This window comes from Monodelphis domestica, chromosome 2, assembly GCF_027887165.1.
Source record: "Monodelphis domestica isolate mMonDom1 chromosome 2, mMonDom1.pri, whole genome shotgun sequence".
Taxonomy (NCBI): Eukaryota; Metazoa; Chordata; class Mammalia; order Didelphimorphia; family Didelphidae; genus Monodelphis; species Monodelphis domestica.
In genome coordinates, this window is record NC_077228.1 from 404,226,908 (window position 1) to 404,246,208 (window position 19,301).

Here is a 19,301-nt window from a genome sequence, read left to right on the forward strand (position 1 = left end):
TACAGAGCATGATACGATGGCTGTAGCAAAGTTTGCCCTACCAGGTGATCCAGTTGCAGAAAAGAAGCTAGAAACCATGAATTAAACTGGAAGAAATTCACTGCTCATCAGTGGTTTCTCCCTCCCATTAGAGAAAGGATCTGAATCTTGCTGAAATTCCTGAACAAGAACTGGGAGGACAAGAGGAAGAAGACAGGCAGGTGTTTTCAACCTGATAAAAGTTCTATAATTTAGCTCCCATTTGGCACTCCCATTTACCTCTGAACAACAAATTATTTCTGGCAAAACATCAATGTCAACATGAGACACTTCTCCGTTTACTCTGTGCTGTTCTTCCTCAGTTTCTTCTCTCATGTCTTGCTCATCTCCTTCTTTTAAACTCTTCTCTCCAGAGACCTTTTGGGAAACTACATTTTCCTGGACCACTGTTTCTACTGTGATTTGCTTTACTGAGCTGGCTTCTGGGACTGCTTCCACACACTGTACTACCTTTGATGCCCATTCTTCCTTCTCCTCCTCCAACTCTTCTTCATTTTCCTCCTGCTCTTCCCGGATGGTACCCTCAGTCACTCGGTGATGGGGTCGGTACTCTCCTACATCTTCTTCCTCACTGTCACTGCTGCTGCTGCTGCTGTTCTCTGAAGACAGGGATGGGGAGTCTTTATGTGCCAAGGATTCCACCTTACGAGTCTCCCCAGGATCACTCCCGGGTGGTACTTTGTCTCTACCATTCACGCCTTCTGTGATTACTCTCTCTTCTTTCCCAACCTCTGCCTGCTTCTTCGCTTCCACTACATTCAGAGTCTCATGTGAACTCTGTACAAAAAAAATGGATGAGGAAAAACAAAAAATATATGAATAAACCAAAAAAAAAGAGGATGAAAACAAAAATCAACTGACGGCAGGTTCATGTCATGGAGAAAAACAAGGATGATGGTGATGGGCTGACTGAAAGGGAAGAGGGGGGAAATGTGAGGGTGATCAGACATGGCAGGCAATGGAATTAACATGGAAAAATGGGAGAACCTTAACAGTATCGTTGGCTCCAGAACAAGGCCCTTCTGCTGTGGGAGCACGTTTCTGTGGAACAAAAAGCAACCAAGGACACAAAATCAATAATGTTTTACCTCAACAACCACCAAAACAAATATGACACAAAAGAGGCAGAACAGTAAGAAAAGAACTCTTTGCTTTCATCACACAAAGCAGCCAATAATACAAGCACAAGAAGCCCTAAAAACCTAACTCACTGACCAGCCCCTCACCCTCAAAAAGAAAAAGAAAAAAGCACAAAGTCCCTTTCAGTCTTATAAGAAAGTCTTATCACCCTCTACCATCTGTGAAGCAGCAACCCTGAAATCCAATAAAAACTGGCTAATCTGTGAGCAGTAGAGGCTTCAAGATTTGTCTAAACTGTTTTAGAAAAAAACCTGTGTTTCTCTGCATTAGAAAAACCTTGGCCTCACAAATCCTGGCTCAAATTAATGCAATGGCATGGTAATACTATTTTATTTTGAAGAAACAGCCTACATAAAATTTGATTTTAGCTAAATCTACTAATGTGTAAAAAAAAAAAGGTTAAAATTCCATATCTGGGGTTTAATTCAAACAGACTATAGTGGAGACTAGCAAAAATGAATTCTGGAAAGTTTAGAATGAATAATAATGTTCTAACACAGATTAACTTCAATTAAACTGAAACAATTTTTAGTGTTTCAGATTCACTCTCCAGTTGCCTTAAAGACAGGTAGTTTCTAGACGAGATCTACCTTAGGTGGGTAAGTAGTCAAGATACCTAGTAGGTGCTCAAAAAAAAACACTATTGGAATCACCACAATAAAATGCATGTGCCATACTGCTATGGTAAACTTTTATTTTGGGATTTTTCCCCCTAAATTTCATTCTTTTAAGAAACTGATTGTAAGTTAACTTGCTAACTCAGCAGGATTAGGAGTACAGTTTCATTTCTCAAGGCAAGGAAATTAATATTAGGATGAAGAAATGTTGCTATGATCCAGGTGAAGGGATATTAACATTGGAGAATGCTTTGTTTTCCTAAGATGGCTCCCAAACACCTAACTGCCAAGGGGAATAGGACTAAATGCTAGACTCAAATATTATCTATTCTATTCACTTTTCCCCCATTTATCAGTTAAATTAATCTAATTTCTCCCCAAAAAAGAATGTTTTACTAATAACCCTCCCTAGCCCCAATCTACTGAATCTTCAAAAATCATATTCTTTCACATGTGGCTTTAAGAACAGGAGAGGGGGAAAAAATCAAAATGCACCTCAAGCAACTGTGAGAAGGGCGAGGAAGAAAGCATTTCAGAAGGCACACTATAATTCACAACTGAGCCCTCTGCTGGCCGAGTGCTGGTTGATGTGAAGGTGGCTTTCATGCTAGCAGAAAAGCCCTCTTTACTAAATAAAATGGACGTTATCTCCTCTTCTAGGCTCTAGACAGTCAGAAAAGGGAAAGCAAAGAATTAACAATGAAAGAAAGGATACAGAAAACAGTGACCTAGGAAAGGAAAGGTTACACAAGATAGGAAGCAAAAAGAACAGCATAAAATAGAAAGAAAGAAGTTCTCATTCTGAAAGGGTTCTCTGGACTTCACCATTTCACTCTCCTGCTTGAGAACCTTGGATGGCTTCCCATGACCTATAGAATAAGGTCCACTACTCTCTTGAATACTGCCCTCAAGTCTAGCCTCTACATTGACCCCCAACAATTCCATCCTAATAGACAAATGTTTTGAGTAAATTAATATTGAAAAGAACTGCTAAGGACATAAAGGAAACATTCCCTGAAAAATCAGAAAATATGGCCCAACAGGCAAGGGGAAAACTATTGTAAAAAATCATGTGCCTCTGAAAAAGACAAGACACAATGGATTGGATCATCTTTCAAATCTTGGGACTTAATTACCCAGATTACAGACAGTTAAGTATCACAGGTATGATTTGAACCCAAGTCTTTAGGCTCCAGGACACTGCTCTTTCCACTGTACTATATAGCAAAAACTACCAAATTAGTAGTAATGATTTTGCAGAGATGATGAAAACCCAGCAAGGAAAAGAAGAAGAAAATGAGAAACACTTTCATGAAATAATAAAATTTTACATTCACTTAACACCATAAAATGTGTAGCATGACTTCCTGCACCAAGTCTCAAAAATGTCCATTTTTAGAGATGGGCAAAGTGAAATTCAGAAAATCCGGGATATTTATTCAAGGTCACATTGCTAGTGTGTGGGCCACAACTAGATCTTAATTATATCTCTAATGCTCTTTTCATCTGCATTTTATCCAAAAAGAGTTGAACAAAGTTTGAGGTGTATTACAATGAGCAAGTTTCCGACTAAAAACCATACAACAATGGCAAAAAAAAAAGCCATTTAATTTCGGAGGGAAAACTTGAAAAATAACAAAGCTGTAACCTATGCTGTGATGAAAAATGAGGATATAAAGGTTTTCAATTCCTATAGCCATATTTTATATAGCCAAAGATACAACTCTTAAATAGGATGTTATTCAAAGTGTCCTCTCAAATAAACTTCCCTCAGGGCAAGACCATGCTATTTCTTTTCCATCCTCTCACTGGGTGTTCTGTACATGGCAGACACAAAATACACAATGACCACTGATACTAACTGCCCTCAAGTAAGGCAAACATTTGCTGTGCAATACATAAGACACAAAAAACACTGGAGAAATAAGATAGAGTGAAAGAATTCTAACTTCCAACTAGCACTGGTCCTTTCAAAAAACAGAGGCCGCTCCAGTATTTAATGGGCTATTATAATATGCCACTACCTTTATCTAGGCTCAAAGGTTTCGTGAAAATCCAATCCCAGCATGGTTCTAATTTTGAACACAATCACTTCAGTTAGCATCCATAATTGCCACTTTGACAATTTCAACACAATGCTTGAGAACTGCTCTGAAAACAACCAGCATTTTCATGCTTTTTCACAAGGGCTAGCCACTTCAATGAAATGTAGCCATTTTGCCTGGGATGTATGGTGGATAACAGTCACTGGAATAAGTTGTGATGTAAAAAATAACAGCTATATTCTTAAGGAGCATTGTTACTGAAATGTCATTTTTTGATCCACGAGCTATCAAAATACTTCTTAAATCCTATCCTAAGGTACATCCGTCAAAAAAAAATAAAAGTTCACAGAAGCAGAAAAGGACCTCAAATAGCTTAGAAAAAGGAAAGGGGGGAAAAAAGCAAAGGCAGATACAAGGATGCAAGGTGAACACCTTGTCCATCTCCTGAGCTTTTTCTTCCACAATCGGGGCTGCTGGGATCTGTTGCTTTTCCTTCACAGGCAAAATATCCATTTTGAAAAGATGATCTTTTCTCTATTATTTTAAACATTGAAGATAATTAACATATAACACAAATACAGAATACCTATAACAATACAGACATCAAACAATGTAGATCAGGAGAACAAACATTTCAGAGATGAAACAGTGGTTAAGGTGGGCTTCTGAAGAGTCTTCTACCTTCTTAATCTAACACACAATCACAGCATCACATCATCGTACATTTATCCATCACAAGAGACATTCATCCTGTTGTAAAACAATGAACTCATTTTATCAATAAATTCTGAGTACCTGGAAAGAAGAACATGATAGTCATAGATAACAGCTACCTATGTGTCTTAATATTTAATTAGCATCAGTCATAAAAATGGAGTCTAATTGTTCAATTGTTTTAATTAACTGCCCTCTAGGCTAAATTAATTTTTCTTTTATACTCTCATGAATCTTCTGATTGCAACATTTACATACTTTTGTGTTTTTAAGATATGGAAATGATTAAAATGACATTTTTATATCTGGACCATAACTGGTTGTGATCTTGTAAATTGCAATCTGAATTATGACAAATAGCAATTAATTCACTAGGGAATTTGAGTTTAGGAGAAGAAACTCTATTTTCACATTTTTTTAAAAAGACAAAACCCAGAATGAGTAGCATAATAAATTACTGGTCTCCCCAAGTTTAAATACCTGTGTCCCATGAAAGTCATTTGTGAGTAGCACAGTGGTCATTGAAGCATCACAGTAGGGGCTAGAATAAAGGGAGGCTAAACTTTTCATTCCAAAAGCATATATCAAGCACCTACTGTGTGAACTAGTATAGTTGCTGGGGGATACAAGGATAAAAATGAAATGATTCCTCCACTTAGATTTATACTTTATTGAAAAAAAAGGAGGAACAAAATAAAGAGAGTATTCTTAAAAATATATTTATTTTGGTAATGAAGACAAAAAGCTTGTTAAGCAAAATATGTTAAGATAATCTTGGAAGAAAATATTTTAGAACCATTAAGTCTCCATTTCAAAATACAGTTATAGAATTGTATGAATTTTGTCATTTCTGTTAGGCTTAAGAGCTATTCACAAAAATATCATACAAAATTATATATTTCTCACTGATTCTATTTAACTATGAAACAAATTTCCTACTATAAATCATACTTAAACCCTCAAATACTCATTGCAATATTTTTTTTGTAGACTTTAATTCATGTGTCAAGGGTACTGGAGAATGAAACCACTGAACTTAAAAAAAAAAAAACTATCTCTTCTCACATATTCATATCTAAGAATGGGGTCTGTAAACATAATAAATTGTTAATATATATTTAGTATTTTAAGAAATTGTTAGAACAACTTAAAAAATTGAAAGGGAAACATTTCATACCTTCCTGATGGAGACTGCAACAATAGCAGGCCAGAAGTTTTAATTTTATTGAATGGCCCAAACAAAACAAATGCTTACAAGAATCTAGTGACATACCCCTTGTGTCTGTTGAGACAAAGGTGTGATACGCCGCTTTTCCCATTCATTGGGACGTGGTTCAGGTGTTGATTCCATAAAATGGCGCTTGAGTTCACTAATGCTAGCCTGATGTTTCAGTATGTCGTCCTGGGTCTTATCCAGGTCCTAGCAATGTTCAACGTAAAAAAAAAAGAAAAAAAAAGAAAAAATCCAAAGGGACAAAAAAAGGAAAAACCCAGTAGGAAAAAAAAAAACAAAAACAAAACACAACAAAGCAAATTTATATAATTGAAAAAATAAAAACAAGAAAAATGCCAAGTCTCAAAAGCCATAATCACTGTTCATGAATTATCATTTGTCAAAATTTGCAAAAGAGGCAGCTAACTTTGTCCCCATTCACATTTAAGATGTGTCTAATTTTCCTTTCCTTTTTTCCCCATCTTTCTATTCTAAGAAACTAATAGCAATCTCTGAATATTTCTGCTAAAAGTCTGAGTATCTCAAAAGAGCTCCATGCCGCCTTTTTTTTGTGTGTTGAATTGGAATGAATCATTATTCCCTTTCTTCCTTCCTCTCTCCAAATCTAATAATTTGTTTTTGGCTAATTTTTAAAATTAATTTGAATTTCCCAATCATATAGTGAAGGGTGCAGTAGAAAAGTATACTTGTCTGGTTGGTATAGTGTCATGGTTATAAAAAACAAAAAACAAAAAAACACAAAGATAACCAAGAGTTGACTGAATTGCTGCAATCTGAAAATTCCAAGAGCTGCTTATTTTATATTTTTAACCTTTACCTTCCATCTTAGAATCAATATTGGGTATTGGTTCCAAGACTGAAGAGCAATAAAGGCTAGGAAATGAGGGTTAAGTGACTTGCCCAGAGTCACACAGCTAGGAAGTGGCAGAGGTCATTTGAACCCAGGATCTCCCATCTCCAGGCCTGACTCTCAATCCATTGAGCCACCCAGTTGCCCCCTCAAGAACTGCTTCTGATATTTTATAAAACTAAAACTATGAAGGTAGCTGCTGTAAAGGTTTGCTTAGGGATTCTACTTAGGTATCCATCTAAAAGCAAACATATCCTGGTTATAAAATACACAAGCAGCCTTCTATCATAATCACACTTTACCAAGTGTGATGGATACATAGGCAAAAGAGAACCAAAAACAGGGCTCCTCCAGGTTTGACAGCTGTTCATTCTGAGAATAGCAAATCTTATTTATGGGGGTAATGGTACCTATTAAGCAAAATCTTCTTAGTTTAGCTTTAAGAGTGGTTCTTAAACTTTGAGATTCAAGGAGCAAACTGTATGCTATCATGTCTCAAGTTCCTCTCCCTGATACAGAGGGGCAAACCATCATGCATCTCCCAAAATTAGCTAGTCCACATTCATGCACAAGCAGAGTAGCTGTTTAAGGGACTCATATCACTATTTTAAAAATAGAAAACTGTAAAAAACAAAACAAAAACTAACACCTTTGCATGGCATGGAAAAATTACTGTGGCTTGAGATCAGGCACATTTCTTGGATTTCTTCAAAGCAATGTTATGCATTACACTTTGCAGGATTTTAGTAAGTTATGAAAAATACATTTCTAGCAATTATCAAAGCTGCCAAAAAGCAACCAAAGATATTAGTCAGATTACTTTGATTTGCAAACTTCTTATACACATATCACATATTCTGTCTTAAATATGAAGGGGAAAATGTAAGTTCTGCTGTGACACAGGGAATTCAAAAGGGGGCTCTTGCAGAATGTATAAGTTCTTTGTTTTGTAGTCAATAGAACATTATCGATCATCATGTCATCAAAGAGGATGTCTGAATAAATGTTTGTTCCCAACTCCAAGGTTTCTACACAAAAGGTGTGGATGAAGTTCAAGGGGTTAAATGGCTAAGTGCTGAATTTTAAATTATCTTAGAAAACATATATCTATTGATGGGAACAGAAAGTGAAATAAAAGACTCTTAAAAATCTATATCCAGAGGTCTGTAGAGAGATAAGTAGGTTTATTTACAAACCCATATCTGATTTTAAAAGGTTCATTGATCAAAATTTTTTCAATGATATTTTTCCCAATTGCCACTTCAAGAACTTCCAGAAGACATTCTCAGAAGCTACTATAAGAGAACAAGATTGATAACATGCACTCCCAAATGGCATTTCCCCATGCATTTCATGCACTGTGCTCATAAAGGATTGCCAGCCAGCCTGCAGTGACCTCCCATCCTTAGCAGCCTGGCAGCCATGAAAACAGAATGGGTTTCTTAGATTATACAAACCTCCAACATTAAATTGCTATGTCTGACATAAATATTTTCCCCTTCTACTCTCAAGGAATTCTTCTGTGAAATTAAATCACACACAGAGGGGAAAAAAGGCAAATAGAAACATAAGTGTATCAACAAGCACCAGAAATGAGTCAGATTTTGATCATCTGAGACTTTACAAATAAATGGGAGCAAAAACCAAAGCCACAACTCAAACGAAACTCACAAATAAACTTGGCAAGCTTCTCCCAAATAATAATAATGACAAGCAGCAACTATCAGATGTTTAATTTTTAGGAAGGGGGAAAAAGAAAAAAATCATCCACCACCTCCAATTGTGTTTCCTCTTCTTCAGTTCCCGCCTAAAAGGGTGCACAGCAAATGACCAGGAAAAAATGGAGTATTAGTGTGACTTCTAAATCAATACAACTGAGTTCTGTTTAAGATTAAAATACCCAGATCTAACTTTACCAACCTGTATCCTTTCAGTCTCAGAAGCAGCTGTAAACTTTAAGCCACTCTGGTCTTCCTTCACCTAAGGTGGTTGTACAAATAGTTGAAGTAATCTTTTGCAAGGGTGAAATGGTCGAGATGGAAGCTCCATTGTCTTGCTCTCTCTCTTTTAGCCCCCAAATTGTTTTGCTTTTGAATGCCTTTCCCATTGGTGAGTAAAAAATTGGACTCAGTGCAAAGCAGCACAGTTCACAGGACACTGGAACTGGGAGACATCTTAGAGATCATCTAGTCCAGCTCCCTCAATTTTAATATATGATGAAACCAAGACCCACATTGGTAAGGTGACTTGTGCAAGGTCACACAAGTATTAAAGTGGTAGAGCCTGGATTCAAACTTGGGTCTTTTGACTCCAAATCTAGGAATCTTTCCACTGAACCAAAATCCTCCCTTAATCAGCTCGAATTTCAAATATCCAAGTTAGTTGTCTAGTTCAAGGGAGAATATGTAACTTGAAATAAAACTGGGAGTTAGACTTTTTCCTAGGGATAAATGTTCCTTCCATGTATGCTGTCAAGTATTTGAGAGTTCTATATTTTAAAAAAAAGAATCAACACTTTGTATTTGCTTACTTATCTTTTCAAAAAGTTTCCACTTTTAAATAAAATGTTAGGATGTGGTTATCTGGTTACCTTTATGAAGGACGAATCAAATCAATGTAAAAGAAAAAATAATCCTAAACCTCAATAATGTCAACACATTAGGAAAATCTGTAAAATTCTCTACTTTCCTAGGAGAATGTATGTGGAAATCTTGAAATACATTCCCCAAAATAAGACTGAAAAGAGGAATAGAAGTTAAGAGGAATTCACTAGTTTTGTCATCAATGAACAATGTTTTCTAGCTCCATTCTCTATGCATTTATTTCATTATCATAAAATTCAACATTTTTAAAGGATTTCCTGTGTGCAGAGCAACACAATGAAGCCTAAGAGGTTTGAATTTTTAAAAGTGCCAACTACATAGCAAGCAATTACTAAATACTATGAATCATAATGTACAGAAATATGTCAGAGTATCTGAAAACTCAATTTATCTAGCTAAAGAAAAATGGAAAGACTGTCCTGAATTTAGAAAGCACCATCTTCTGAGAAGTTCATGAATATTTGCATAGTTTGTCATATGGTCACAACCTTCCTATAAGGTAAGTAGAAGGTATTGTCTTTTTACAAATGTGGGAACTGGGGCTCAACAACCAAAAAAAAAAATCAGATTAAGATCTATCCCTTTTTAAGTTCTAACCACAACCATTAACATTGCTGTGTTATTCATTCAACTGACTTTCGATAGTACTATTTTCTTCACAGTACACAGGACTGATTTCCAAATTATAGTATTCGGTACACATTTGCATTTTAAGTCTATAATAAACGTTTCCAGTTTTTCATAGCCATTAGGCATTATTTACTTGTGGTAAACAATGGGATGAAGACACGAAATTAACCAATAGCACTTTATCAAAAGAAAGCAGTAGACTATATTTTCTGACTATGAAATAGAGGTTGGTTAATTTAGGGACAATTTTAAAAAATCAATTCTCTGCCTACCAATAATCAAGTAATAAAACTGTCAGATTCCCATTCCAAAGAGAGAACACCATAATGTTCCACAGTATCTAGGAATACATTAAAGTTAAAAACATTCCTATGCTTCTAAGGAATTAATAACAACATAACATTTTTCCCTCTTAGACTAACCAGCACTGAAATTTTAAGCTTCATGGATGACTTATGTAAAAATGTATCTGAAATCCACACCACAGTCCAATAATAAAAGGACTATGCTTCAAGATTATGGCTATAGTTACCTCTAGCAGATTTAAGAGAAATCAGTACTGAATTATAAATGTCATACTTTTATAAAGATTAAGAAGGGACAGGGGAGGGGAGGAGAGGCCATACTATAGCCATCCTTACCCTTAAAGCCAAAAAAGGATGACGTGCCATAGTGGCAGATATGAACAAATGCAGGTATGCAGGTGCTACTGGGGGAAGCCTGAGCTTTATGGATTTGAGTTAATAGAAGTCTGGCACCAATTATGGAAAACACCCAAGAGGTATCTGGGGTAAGGTGGCAAGCTATCTAAGGAAGGCAAACCAGACCAGGACCGCCAAAGCTTCCATACCAATCAGCAGTGGGATCAAGCTCAGCAATGGCCACTGTACTTACATCCTGAGTGAGACAGGGAGACTCAGACTCAAAAGAAAAAAAAGGGCAGGGGGGAGTGGAGGTTGGGGGAAGGGGAGAATGAAGCTAAAAAATTCTACTAAACAAACATCTCTTCACAGAGCAGGTCCTTCATATAAACCACATTTCCTTTTTAGAGACAGCATTCATGGGCTGTATCTATATGAGAAGGGGAAAGAATCAGGACCAACAGAATCAATTGATCATTTAAACAATGGCAAGTTTTTCTGAGTGAGTGTGTGTGTGTGTGTGTGTGTGTGTGTGTGTGTGTGTGTGTGTGTGTGTGTGTGTGTTTAAAAAATTACCCAGATTGGCTATGACATTCAAATTTACTAGCAAATCACATCATATTCTAGTCTGATTAAGTCGGGCCACTATGGCTATAGGGCAGCAGTTGACATAAGTTTTACATTAACTTCTCATGCACCAATATAGTTACTTGTGAAAATGAACGAAGCTCTACTTTTCTGAAGGTGAGTAGTAAGAAAGTTTATAAGCTATAGTTTCTATTTGATGTCAGGAAGCATAATGAGATTCAGGGTGTTTTCATCAAGCTGAAGAATTTCAGTCTATGTAGAAGCAATTAAACAACAGGGCTACACACCTCCTCTTCCTCTGCTTTGTCATGCAGGTCATTGTCATAAGAGGTGTTTAATGAAGTTGTCTTAGGCTCCAGGTAGCAGAGAGATAGAGCGAGAGGAAGGGAGAAGGTGAGTGAGAAAGGGACGGACTGGAAAGCAGAAAGCAGCAGCCCAAAGATGAGGAGAAAAGAGGGAATAAATGAAGGCGATGTGATAGGAACATAATGCTGGAGGTCGGCAGGAAGGAAGGAGACGCAAACCTTGGGGAGGCTTGGGAAAGTGAGGTACCCATCTTCATCAAGCAGTGAAGGGAAGTTAGTGGGAAAACATTTGCAGAAATTGAATGAAAAGTAGCCAAACTCAGTATCTTGGTAGTCAGCACTCTTAAGAGTTTTCCCATGAACTGGAGAAGGGTAGCAGTGCTTAGCTGGGGACAGGGTCAGATCCAAGATAGAATCCAGGGGGGATACTTCAGTATCACCATGCCCTGAGGTTTCACTTAGAGAATTGAATTCCAAGCTTTCTAGTGTGATTTGCTCCACCTCCCCAAAGAGGTCTTCCTCTGAAATGTCGGAAAGCAGTTCCATTTCAGGGATTGGTAATAGGTTTGCAGATCGAGGTGAAACACAGTGGATGGATGGTGATGGTGGGTAAATGGAAATGGACTATTCATGGTTAAATAAAATAAAACATATGTTTGGAGGGGAAAAAAAGAAATGCATGGGGGATGGGGGTGAAGGAGGAGAGAAAAAAGAAATGGATAGTTAGTGAAAACTTTTACCTAGCAGAATGGCGAGTATTTCCAATCATTAAGTTAAATCAATGACCCATTTTTGCCATTTTTAAAAAAGACTAACTAGATTGTTTTTATCCTATAAACAATATTGGATGACTAGTGATTTAAATTTCATTTGAGAGATGGCTACAAAAAGTTTTTGTGACAGTGAATTGGTCACTGAGTCATACTGTAATCACTTTCAACAGAAAGATACCAAGAAGAGATTCAAAGCATTTGCAGAAAAGGCAGGGGTCAGAGTGGCACAGGGAGGATTAGCAGGTAGGATTATCAAACTTAAAATGGTCCTAATATTTCCTTGGTAATGAATCCCAAAATAGTAACTCTCAAAAACCAAGTAGAATTTGATTCAAACTGATCCATACTCACAAAAACAATTGGGAAGACTGTTTCAGAGACTTCCCTGATTGACTTGATCTGAATAACTCTAAAAGTGGTACTTATACCAACTCTCTGGTAGCCCAAACTGGTATCCCCTCTTTGGCATAGTTTATAATCTTTAAAAACCAAATGATTTACAAACACATTATGGTCACACATTCCTTAAAATTATAATGTAAGGAATTCATTTTTTGACTAGGAAATCACAATTTAGCAATCTATCCTGATATTTTCATTTTAGTGAATAACTTCTAGTTCTCTTCAGGTCATCCAACCCCCATCATGAAAACACAGGTTCTGTTTTGGAAATCATATCTTAAAAGTTTTCAATTTGGAGGATACAACTACTAAATATAAGTGCTAAGAGAAAATCCCCCTCTGTAAATATTAAAGCAAAATAATTAATACATTTAGAAGATGGTTCTCTGAGGGCACTCAAAAGTATATACCACTTCATATACAAGGCAAGGCCCAATAACATATCATGTTTGCAACCTTATTTCATGAGGGGAATATTATTTTTTTAAAAAGAGAGACACAGGAATGTTAGTCATGTGAAATCCTGAAATCTACACAACATACATTCAATGAAGATGAAAAAACTATCATCACAGTGCTTGTCACTAGAGGACTTAAATGTATAGTAAGTACAGGAAAATAAATTTTTAAAATCCAGGTAGCAGCTTGCAGGAATCTATACATGTTGCTACCTAAACAGAGGCCAGAGTCAAAACAAACCTCAAAATCTGTATTTTTTTTTGCATGTTTGGTAATAAAATCTCTCTCAGAGAAAATGATATATACTCAAAATGTTTTGATTCCTGGTATATCAAATATCACCAACTTGTCTCCAGCACAGAAAAGTATTTTAAAAAACTATTATTCTAACTGATCATACCTTTCCTTCAGTAGTAAACTGTAATTGTGGAGTTTTGGTTGGGCTTCTGAATTCCCTTCTGCCATCTCCATCTTGAAACATGCTATGGCTGGCAATTCCAGGGCCATAAACAGAAACATCGCCAGCAGGGCCAGAAAAATCCTTTTGGTCTACAACACCGACAGGGGCTAGGGGAGAAGAACATGGTAGTTATATTTGATATAAAGTTTGTTGTAAAATCCCATCCTCCAGCCATTAGAAATTTATTAACACCTGTCTGAGAATATACCAGATTCAAAGGAAGACACGAACATGTGCACACCACCACTTTAATTTTATATATGTAAATAGGATGCTGGTACTTCCAAATACATTCGTACCTGTCTACCACTCTCACCAATGGTACCCACACTTGTGCTTCCTATTATATGTGCTTCCAGGGAAGACAAAAGAACCATCAAACTCTCCTCTTTTCCAAAAGTTCTCTATTTCTGTTGAGGGTACCACTACCTCTCCAATCACCTATGTTCACAATCTCCTTGACTATTTATTCTTCCTTCACACCCTATAGCTAGTCAATTGCCAAACTTTATCAATCAAACCTCAAAAGCTCTTGAATCTATTCTTTTCTTTCAGTTCCCACATATAAATAATAATAAAACTCCAGTGGCTCCCTTTCACCCTTTGGGATCAAATACAAAATCCTATTTGGAGTTCAAAGGTCTTCATAACCTCTCTCTCTCTGCTCCCATTCTTTCCAGTTTTCTTATACTCCCTCCTCTCTCCCAAACTCTCTGTGATTGGTGATTCTGGCCTCTTTGCTGTTCCAAGAAGAGGCTCCATCATCTCCTGGCTTTTCCCTGATCATGTGCCATTCCTGCCTGTGGTTTCCCTGAAGTTCAAACTAAAATCCTATCTTCTACAGGATGCCTTTTCCAACCCCTCTTAACTCTAATGCCTTCCCTCTGTTCATTATTTCCGATTTATCCTCTACGTTGCTTGTTTGTACATATTTGTTTGCTTGCTGTTTCCCTTATTAGATTGAGAGTTCCTCGAGGCCAGAGGCTGTCTTTGCCTCTGTGTCCTCAGTGTTTAGTATAGTGCCTGGCACGTAGTGGGCCCCTGATGAATCCTTCACCGATTCCCAGGGACATCAGTCTAGTTTAATCCCTCATCTTCTATCCTATAGCATTGCCTCCTAGCTGGCCACCCTGACTCTCTATATAGCCCACCTGGAGATATTTCTAAAGCACAGTAGGGAATCCTGTCATTCCTTTGCTGGGGAAGGTCCTGTAGGCCTCCGCTGCTTCTAGGAGAAAACAAACTCCTAAGAGGGGCACTGAAAGCCCTTCAGGATCAGGCTCTCACCGATCTGTCTCCTTCACACTCTCCACATTCTGGCCAAATGGGCCTTCTCGCCATTCCCAGTGACACAACAGGCCAGCTTCCACCTCCACATCCTGGCAAGGCCTGTTCCTTCCCCAGTGCCTGGGATGCTTAGCCCTCTCAGGCCAAGGGTCACCTCCTGAATGAGGAGTAATTTGTACATATTTTCCTGTGTACGTGTGGGCCCTGCCCTCTCGCCTCCATGGAAGGCACACTTCTAGAGGTCAGAGGTGCTTTCATTTAGATCACTGTATGGGTCTGATGCATAACGGAGGTGCTTACTAAATTCTGATGGAGTCAATCACTCAAGTTCTATCCCACACAGTCCTATAGAGCCAAGATGGAGAGACGTTACTATAGACAAAGTATTAAAACATATGTTGAACTTAAAATAGACTGTTCTCGACATCATTAATCACTCAAAGAGATTGCTGAGGCTAATTTGTTTTATTATAACACTGGTCAATAGGGGGAGCTCTAAGATTAGTTGAATATGTAAACAGAAGGGATAAAGAATGGGAATATCATTTGTAGCTAATGCTTTAAACAGAACTGGGGCAGAGACTCTGAAAACATTAAAATCCATCTTAAAAAAGGAATTCTCTACTCTCAATTGTAATTCAACTGACAGACCAAAACAATAAAGACCAAAGAGGGTCTATAGCAGTGGTTCTCAACCTTTCTAATGCTGTGACCCCACAATACAGTTCCTCATGCTGCAGTGACCCCAAACCAAAAAATTATTTTGGTGGCTACTTCAAAACTGTAATTTTGCTACAGTTATGATTCGGAATGTAAATATCTGATATGCATTATGTATTCTCATTGCTACAAATTGAGAGGTTGAGAACCGCTGGTCTATAGGTTCTTAATTCCCCAAACAATGTTTTCTGTGGGTTGGCGTTAAGCATTTCTCCCTCAGTGGCTAAGATGATTCAGAAAATTAGCAGTAACACATCTTAGCCTTGAATAATTCAATGCTTGTTAAAGTGACTAAGGTTAATTTTATTCTAGTAGTTTCCATACAGATATTAAATTTTTCTTCTCTCTGATTTTTCCTCACATTGGTCTGATCAGCCATAATCGTGCACACAGTACACTGACTTCAACATAGTGATGTCATTTTGGTATTCTGTGAGTACAAATGACAACCACCACTACCACCACCTTCAACGAGTTTGGCTGGCCCCAGGTGGGGTTTAAAGAATCTGGGCTGGAAGGGATCAGAAGTCAAATAATCAAACTAGTACATTAAGACTCCTCTCTATAACTTAATTTCCTAGTAGTGAGGAGAGAGGAAAGGCTCTCATTGCTACCTTCAGGGTAAGTTCATTCTACTCTGGGTAGCTATAATTATTAGGAAGCTTTCATTTAGGTCAAATCTAAATCTGCTTCTCTGCAGCTTCAACGACTTCCTTCCAATGAAGACAATCCTTCAAGTTCTGAGCATCTATCCTGACAGTGAGCAAACAAAGAAGCTCTGGGGGCAGCTAGGCTGATCAGCAGATAGAGAGCCAGGCCTAGAGTTAAGAGGACCTAGGTTCAAATCTGGCTTCAGGCACTTTCTACTTTATGTGACTCTGGGCAACTCACTTAACCCCATTTGCCTAGCCCTTACCCTTCTGTCTTAAGGTTGGTACTAAGTCAGAAATTAAGGATTTTATTAAAAAAAAAAAACCTGACTCCCACTAGAAGGGCATACCAAAATAGTTCACAAGCATTTAACTAGGTTCTCGTTCCATACTGGTACTATATTGGATGATTTTTTTTTACTGTTTTTGGGTTCTTTTAACTGGTTTTATGTTATATTTTTGCTCCCTCTCACTCACTTTGCCCCTTGGGTCCAAGTAGAATAAATCCACCATATAACAACCCTTCACAAGTACTTGAAGACAGCGATCATTCCTCCCTGAAGTCACCTCTTCTCTAGGATAAGTACCTCTAGTTCCTTGAACTGATTTTTACAGGCATGAACGCCAGGCCATTTGCTGTCTCACTTGACACTTACCAATTTAACAAGACCCTATCCTAGAACTCAAAGGGATGCTTAGAGGCCATAGAAGTGGAACCCCCTCATTCTACAGAAACAGGCTTAAAAAGTTCAATAATTTTTTCTAGTGTTACACAGGGCACTGTGACTGGTAGAATGAAAATGTCCAGTGTTTTCCAATTGCTCTTTAAATGATATTTACAAAGATAGGAAAAGGGACCATTAACTGTGATTTCAATGGTACAGGTAACTCCCAGTAAGGAACTTCCTTTGTACATGTATGTTGGTACCTTTTCTCTAAAACTTATGGAATTTTTAAAACAAATTAAGGTCCCAGGCTCCATGTTTTCTGGGCCCCAAGCCTTACTACAATTAAGCTATAAGCTCACAAGGTACGTAACTAGAGCCCCTGAAAAGAGACTTGATGCTAATAGGAAGGGAGGGAGGGAGGGAGGGAGGAAGGAAGGGAGGAAGGAAGGGAGGGAGGGAGGGAGCGAGGGAAGGAGGAAGGAAGGGAGGAAGGAAGGAAGGAAGGGAGGAAGGAAGGGAGGAAGGAAGGGAGGAAGGAAGGAAGGAAGGAAGGAAGGAAGGAAGGAAGGAAGGAAGGAAGGAAGGAAGGAAGGAAGGAAGGAAGGAAGGAAGGAAGGAAGGAAGGAAGGAACGAAGGAACGAAGGAACGAAGGAACGAAGGAACGAAGGAACGAAGGAACGAAGGAAGGAAGATCACAACTTGGCAAACAGAACAGAGAAATCTCAGCCCAGTTTATGTGGTGGAAAAAGCAGCATGTTCCACAGGGTGGAAATCAGAGATGCTTCTAAAATAAAGAAAATCAGAAAGCCAAATGGAGTGTCAATCAGAATGAGTGCTGATAAATGTAGTAGTGGGGAATGCTTGATATAGGATAGCCCTACAGGTCAAATTTCTTTTAGAGAAGGAAAAGAAAGATAACCTAACCCCAAGTTGCTCACTAGCTGTCTAGTCATAGATCTGCATGAAAAGCTTTCTATCTTATTTTCCACAATAGTCTTTGAGAACAGACCACATCTGATGATTTGTAACATCCAAGTCAGAGCAAATGAGAATGAAGCACTGTGTAATGCTTGGTGTTACTATCTGCAAACTCATTGTTTTCAGATACACATCTACTGTGGCCCTCTGTGCTTCCTGGCCACACAAGATGGTGGGCTTCCCTATGAGGAGCTGAGATACCTCCTCTCTTATAGAAGACTAATCTGATATATTGCCCATCAGGGCAGAGCAGAAAGACCACTGGAGGAGGATGCAGAATACGTGCAAATCTAGCCCAGGTTCTACCACTTACTATTTATGGGACTTTGAGCAAGTTACTTAATTTACTGAGTTTCAGTTTTTTCCTCTATCAAATAGGAACAAGGACAGATACATGCCCAGGGTACCTCATGATGTTCGCATGAAAATCAAATAAGATAAGGCATGTAAAAGTATAAGAGATAAATTATTATTAAAATAGCTGGTTGGTGGCAATGGGAAATAGCTTAAAATGAGACTTAAAGATAATATTCCAAGGTAAATACTATTTTAAGTCAGAACATAAAAAAAAAGCAATTTCCTATCACATAGGAAATTCTGTGTGGCAAAGAGTATATTGTGTGTGTGTGTATATGCATGTATATATATATATATATCTATATATGCAACATGGGCTAGTGCCTTTTGGTATTAGAAAAGAATATCTCACCTGATGAACTAGAGGATGGGCTAACAACATCTTGAGTGGTGAATGTAAAACCACGCTGAATAAAATGTCGTATTTGTAAGTTTAGTCATTTATTCTAGACCATCTTTTTGCGTTTTTTGGTTTCATAAGAAAAAAAAGAGGTGGTTTTTCCAATGAGTTCTGTGCTAGAGGATTTAAGAAAAGTATAGTATGCACTTAATAAATGTTTGCTAATATAGTGGGATAACTAAGTTATCTAAGGGAATCATGAGATTCTCTGTATTATACATTTTATATGCTGAGCTAATAATATGAGCTAGGCAACCCTTTCATGTTGAGAACACATTTTTAAGAGTGTTGGATATAATAGAAATAGGTTCAAATCCCATCTCAGACTGTGTGACCTTAGGCAAATTACATTCACTCTCAGAGTTTTAGTTTATAAATTATAGTTTATACTAGCACTATCTCATCAGGGTGTTGTAAGAAAAGCTCTCTGCAGATACTCAAGCATTAAAGAAATGTGAATAATCTGAAGGACTGGAGTCATACTTCTGGCAAAGGTTATTAAAATGTGCTTTCACAAAATAATAAATTCATAACAACTTAGTTTCTTGTAATTTTATTGGCTTCTCCTGAGAACCAGTAATCAACTATTTTTTTTTTGTTTTTTAATAAGACTAGAATAAAAAGTTCTACTTTTACTTGCCTCATGGACTAGAAGTTCTATTTGGAGGGTATAAAAACATCTTTGGGTAAAAAACCATCTATACTGATCATCTCTTATTCATAGATGTGAAGAGGTGATA

At 37.5% G+C, this 19,301-nt stretch overlaps 1 protein-coding gene across 29 annotated transcripts in view; it reads right to left on the bottom strand.

The window, feature by feature from the left end:
* Window positions 1-19,301, bottom strand: part of EPB41L2 (erythrocyte membrane protein band 4.1 like 2) — a 273,323-nt gene that overhangs the window by 31,157 nt on the left and 222,865 nt on the right. For 5 of the 29 annotated variants that reach the window (XM_007484557.3, XM_007484556.3, XM_007484559.3 and 2 more), the window contains 9 exons: window positions 13,441-13,607; window positions 11,389-12,030; window positions 8,560-8,619; window positions 8,414-8,446; window positions 5,829-5,975; window positions 4,274-4,375; window positions 2,292-2,459; window positions 1,027-1,080; window positions 259-816 (listed from right to left, as the gene is read on the bottom strand). In XM_007484557.3, the coding sequence (XP_007484619.2) occupies window positions 259-816; window positions 1,027-1,080; window positions 2,292-2,459; window positions 4,274-4,375; window positions 5,829-5,975; window positions 8,414-8,446; window positions 8,560-8,619; window positions 11,389-12,030; window positions 13,441-13,607 (1,931 nt within the window). Of the gene's footprint in view, window positions 1-258; window positions 817-1,026; window positions 1,081-2,291; window positions 2,460-4,273; window positions 4,376-4,558; window positions 4,592-5,828; window positions 5,976-8,096; window positions 8,160-8,413; window positions 8,447-8,559; window positions 8,620-11,388; window positions 12,031-13,440; window positions 13,608-19,301 lie in introns of those variants that run through there. The other 24 variants (XM_056818787.1, XM_056818786.1, XM_056818785.1 and 21 more) reach the window with 19 other exon arrangements.